Source organism: Corvus brachyrhynchos, unplaced genomic scaffold, assembly GCF_000691975.1.
Source record: "Corvus brachyrhynchos isolate BGI_N302 unplaced genomic scaffold, ASM69197v1 scaffold122, whole genome shotgun sequence".
In the NCBI taxonomy this organism is placed as follows: Eukaryota; Metazoa; Chordata; class Aves; order Passeriformes; family Corvidae; genus Corvus; species Corvus brachyrhynchos.
The window spans coordinates 1,189,277-1,194,528 of NW_008236778.1; the positions used below are offsets into that span (position 1 = coordinate 1,189,277).

Below are 5,252 nucleotides of genomic sequence, written 5' to 3' on the forward strand. Positions count from 1 at the left end.
GCTGCCCCTTGCAGGGGTCAGTCCCAGCTCGGTTGGGCTGCCAGTCATCTTCCAACAAAGACACAGACAAGCAGTCAAAGAGCCTGACTTTTTTTTTTTAATCTCAAAGGAGAAAATTTACCTTAAAACCTGCCAGAGGGATTTGCAGTACATGGTCCAAAGGTTTCAAGCTCACAGTCTTGAAAATTCCTCTGGTTTCTCATGCCTTCTTTTAAAAACAAAAAAAGGGGGACAAAACAATAAAAAAGCAAATGGGGACTGAGCCTGCCCTTGCTTAAAAAGAAGGAGAATCATTTACATGCACATTTTAAAAATGTAGGGAGAAGGCAGCCGGGCCTATGAGGAAACTGCTGCACAGTCCCAATTCCACTCCAAAAACTTGGTGAAAGAAGGATGAGCACAGCCATGCATACGCCTGCGCACATTCACCCCCACTCCTCACAGAGTGCTTCATTACGCATCAGGGACAGAGAAACTGTCTTCCTCTTGGGGTTTGCGAATCCAGCTGCCATAGCCCAGCTCTTCCAGCGTGCTGAAGAAGCACTGCTTGGCTGCCTGGTATGCTGTGGCTGCCTCCTTGGCATCCGAGTACACAGAGAAGCTCAGCAGGTCTTTGCGGTTGTTCTTTGCACAGAGCTGCTGGAACAGGGTGAACATTTTCCTCTTGGACACACGAGACACCTCCAGCTTCACACTGAGAAGGAAGACAGTGGCAGCAATGAGGGACAGGACACTGAGAAGAGCCAAGAGGACCAGGGGGCTCAGGGAAAATCCCATGGATTTCTGGGAGGAACCGTGGGCTTGGCAGGCTGAGCAACATTCTGTTTTCCTTCAGGAGTGCTTGCTTACGTATCTTTGAAATTCCTCCCTCCAACCCTCCCCGTGTGTAGGGTGCTGTAACAGTGCAGAGTGTACTCCCCACCTCAGAGCTGTCCCCCTTCCCCCAGACAGTGTCAGGAAAAGGCAGTGTCAGGAAAAGGCTCTTCTTACCCATCTACTTTCCCTTTGGTGCCATCCAAGACTTCAACTTCGCTTTCATCAGCAAGACACCAATTCACCGATGACTCCTTCGTCTTGCCCGTCTGCCTTGCAGAGTCATACACGCTGACTCGCCCGACCTGCACAAGAGGGTTCCTTAACCTGGTCCTGCTGCGGGAGTCTCTTGCCCCTTTCATCCCTCACAGTTCCAGCTCACCACAAACTTTCCAGAGCCACAAGGATAAGGTTCTTACTGAGTTGAAGGCTACAGAGGCAACTCTAGTGTCCTTTTTTCCAGACTAAGACATTGCCAGTAACCCCCAAACTGTGGGGCAATACAAAGAGGGCAGGTTCTTGGGGTTGTGCTGTGTAGGGCCGGGAGCTAGACTGGATGAGACACTGTGGGTCCCTTCCAACTCAGGATATCCCTTGATTGTATGATTCTGTGTTTCTGGTCACTAGTTCTTGCCCCTGGCTGGAGGGCTGCTGCGCAATGACCCCCCCTGCAGAGCGCCTCGGGCACCCCCAAACCCGCTGGCAAAGGAATGTGGGACAGAAAGATGAAGAGGTGCTATGGCTGCAGTACCTCAGGATGGTTAATGTGATATGGAGCCTGGAGCTTTTCCTTCAGCGTGTTCCCATCCCTCTCCATGCGGCAGCAGATGGCACGGGTCAAGTGACCCTGACTGTACAAGTAACCTGTGGAGACAGAGGTGAAGGTGTTAAGAAACAGGATGACACAGGTGATGGATTGGCCAAACCCCAAGAACTGCAGCACTGCTCACAGGCTCCCAAAAGCCTACAGCATGTGGATCAGCATAGCTACATGTATCCTGGGTGTGTAAGACAAGGGTTTATAGACTGCAACATTTCTCACCAAAGACACAAACACGCAGTTTTTGTCTCACTCTCCTAGATCACGTGTCTTCTAAAAATCCAGAACTTTGGAGGGAAACCCATTCTACACACAGTCTAAAATCCATAGACTCCCTTTTCATTTTCAAACAGCTCTGCCAAGAAAGACATTTCAGTCTGTTACTCCTACACCCTCCACAAACTTTGCCATGACATGGGGCAGTGAGACAAGTTGTTACTGCATCCCAGCTCTACCCAGAAAGGACAGAGGGTTTCGCACCGAGTGTAACAGAGCGGAGATAAACTGGCTCCAGGAAGTGTGACAGCAATGCCCCTTGCAAGCCAAGTATATTCCAGCGTAAGATTTTGTCACTGCAGGACATGGTTCGTAACCGTTCCCCATGCTGGATCCCGTCCCATGTGGGCACAATGTCACTCGACTCCACGGGAATGGTACCTTCCCCTGCATAAGAGAAGAAGAAAGCTTTTCTGTATAATGTCAGATATTCAATAAATCAAAACCCCCTCAGCAACTGCACAAGAAACTTCTGGATACCCAGAGTGAACTCAGAAGTCTGACACCAGGTTCAGGACACACTCTGGCATTCAGTATTGGGTACTGATGAGTAATTTTCAACATGGCTGAAGCAGAATGGAACACTGCTTGAAAGGGAGGGCACAGAGCTAGGAGCTTTGCATCAAACTTCAGCTGCAAACTTCATGAGCGTGACAGTGAAACAGGCAGAGCTGGGAAGGGAAAGGGACTCTCTCTAAAACCTTCCATCTACCTCTTTTGGTTCCTGAATGCTTCAAATCCCACAAGAGCACACAGAAAGGGGTAAGGAAGCTCTGGAGCACCAGAAAGGCTCAGAGGAGAGGACTGAAGCCACCCAATCATGGAGGGAGTGATTGCACTCACCATTCTCCACCTTGGTCCGCAGTTTGCCTTGCTTGGGGTTCTCAAAGAGAGGCTGGTGCTGGGGCTGCCCCATCTCGTTTGCCTGATCACTGCAGGATTTATCAAAGAGTGCTCCGTCTCCACATGGTGCTGTGCTAGAAAACAAATCCTCCCTGGTTAGCACTGACTGTAAAGGAAACAGCCAGGGCCAGGGGCATGACAATGCTGCTGATGCCAGTCATTCAACCCCTCCCCACAAACCTGATGTAGAGGTGAAAGGTAACACTGCTCTTTATTTTGAGTTTCTTTCCTCCTGCTTGCTCAAAAATGCTCTCTTCCGCAGAGGAAGGATTAGACGGGTCATACTTCATCAGCTCACTGTAAAGAAACCTGAAAATAACACCATCCTGTCAAAAGGCTGCTCTGCTTCTCAGACAAGGAGTGCTTCAACTGACAGGCAGGGTCCCACATCACGCATGGAAGAGCAGAGACCAAGAGCTGGGGCTGAGGATGCTTGGGAAGCCAATGAACAGTGCTTGATGCACAAAAAGGGCAAAAAAATCCAGATTTTCTGCCATGCAGAGGACAAGCAGTAGAAAAGCAGTATCCTGTCCAGGAAGCAGAGGGAAGCACTGGCAGGAGAAAAGAAGGAGCCCGGCTGGGTGCTGCTTGCATGCATCTGATCCCAGTGTGTAGAAGACTTCAAGGTTGTTAACCAGCATCTTTAGTCAGCAGCAAGTTTGCATTAAATGTAAGCAACCCTGCAGGCAGCTGAATTCAAGCAGTATTAGAATGAGCCCATGATCTGTTTACAGTCATGGGGACTTTTATGGCTGCTCTGGCCAGGGAAAACCCTGAGGTCTCCAACATCGTCTCAAGGACTAAAGAAAAACTGCAGCTTCCCAGAGAGTCCTTGAGCAGAGCCTGTGCAAGGGACTGATTTTGCAAGGAGAGGCAGAGTTCACTCTGCTGTGCCAGAGCAGCCACTGCTGTCAAGATTAACAGCTGAAACAGACAGTAAGCAAGATGCAATCCTGATTCATCACTTCCCAGGGACCTGCCCTCAATGCTTTCCCTTGCTGAGAAACGCAGAGCACAGCGGCAGCACACAAAGGCTTGAAGGAAGCAGCTGATTTTTTTGTTCATAACTGAAGGACAAACATTAACCAAGCAGTCCAGCTTCATCTCACTTCAGGTTTCAAAAACTAAGAAGTGCCACAGTGGGGAAGGGGAGGAGAGGATTCTGCAGTTTAGTTGGGAAAAAGGATTGCTGACTTATCAAAGCAAACAAATGCAGTATGTTTTCCTGAATCCTTCTACACCCAGACCCAGAAAGGCCAGGAGACCAAACCTGCAGTGGCTTGGCGTGGCAGGAGCTGTGCTCAGGCTGGAGAGCACCCTGCACATCAGCCCAGCAGGAGGCTTAATATTAAGTACATCAGATGCAGCCCTTGGGCTCCTGGCAAGTCTCCCACTCAGTACTTATTTGGGCATCATTCAGGCATGGCCCCTTCTTATCAGAAATAACTTCCATCTATTTAACAACACACGGGTAAACAGTGTCTGAGGATCACAGCATCTCTCAGCACAGCAAAGAACTAGGGGTGTGTTTCAGCTGCACCCCTCCAGAATGGGTGAGCAGGTCCTGGCAGGCCCCTCTCCTTTTCCTTTGGGTTTCCCCTTTTCTCACCTCACAAAGCCTCTTCGAGAAATGATTTCTGCATGACAGTCATTTACTGTCTCCCCCTTCAAGCTTAGCTCCTCTCCTTTCACACAGCGATTACCTGAAACAAACAAACAGAATTAAATAATAGGGCAGGTGTCAAAGTCAAGATGGCTTCAGAGACAGAGGGAGGAAGTCTTAACTCTTGGGGCTCCTGAGCAGCAGCAGCAGCAGCAGCATCCTGCCTATTAATCATTATCACAGGCAGTTAAGAAAGATAAAGGGACACCACTTTAGGGACAGATAGATTTAAAGTGCCATGAATTTTGGGGGACTGTACCTTCTCGAGGGCTTTTCAACCCATCCCTCCTGGTAGAAGCCTGGCAGCAAAGTAGGGGAGATAAGGTAGGCGCAGCTGTGAGGAACTGGGGGATCGTGTGCTGTAGCACATGAGGAACCCATGCTCTGATGCACAGAGTAGCACGCAGCAATGCAAGCAAAGATTAAGAGCAATACAGCTGCAGGCACATTCGCTTTGTTCTCTCTCTCTCTCTCTCTCTCTCTCTAACCAGATCACTCATGACACCATGTGAGCCCTGGGAATGTTTTGTGCCCTCTCTGAAGAAGCCTACAGCAACAGCCATTTCTGAGCTGTGGCTGACAAGGAAATCTAGCATGGAAGTCAGAGTTCAGTGTGCTGGAAGAAGCTGCTCATACCCGTTCCGATGCTGACCACCACTCCCAAGCCCGTGTTTCCTCTCCGCATGATGACGGCAGCCAGGATCTTGCGCCCGAGGAGGCTGTGCTGGATGCGGGCAGTGAGGCTGTTGAAGCGCTGGTGGCTCAGCATGGCCATCT

At 49.8% G+C, this 5,252-nt stretch overlaps 1 protein-coding gene across 2 annotated transcripts in view; it reads right to left on the reverse strand.

Annotated features, from left to right (window-relative positions):
• Nucleotides 1-74: 74 nt before the first annotated feature.
• Nucleotides 75-5,252, reverse strand: part of ADAR (adenosine deaminase, RNA specific) — a 12,997-nt gene continuing 7,819 nt past the window's right edge. For both annotated transcript variants that reach the window (XM_017727948.1, XM_017727947.1), the window contains exons 9-16: nucleotides 5,112-5,252; nucleotides 4,422-4,515; nucleotides 2,993-3,121; nucleotides 2,753-2,886; nucleotides 2,114-2,296; nucleotides 1,565-1,677; nucleotides 991-1,118; nucleotides 75-694 (exon numbers count right to left, since the gene is read on the reverse strand). In XM_017727948.1, coding sequence (XP_017583437.1) covers nucleotides 454-694; nucleotides 991-1,118; nucleotides 1,565-1,677; nucleotides 2,114-2,296; nucleotides 2,753-2,886; nucleotides 2,993-3,121; nucleotides 4,422-4,515; nucleotides 5,112-5,252 — 1,163 coding nt within the window. In that variant the 3' untranslated portion in view covers nucleotides 75-453. The remainder of the gene's footprint in view (nucleotides 695-990; nucleotides 1,119-1,564; nucleotides 1,678-2,113; nucleotides 2,297-2,752; nucleotides 2,887-2,992; nucleotides 3,122-4,421; nucleotides 4,516-5,111) is intronic.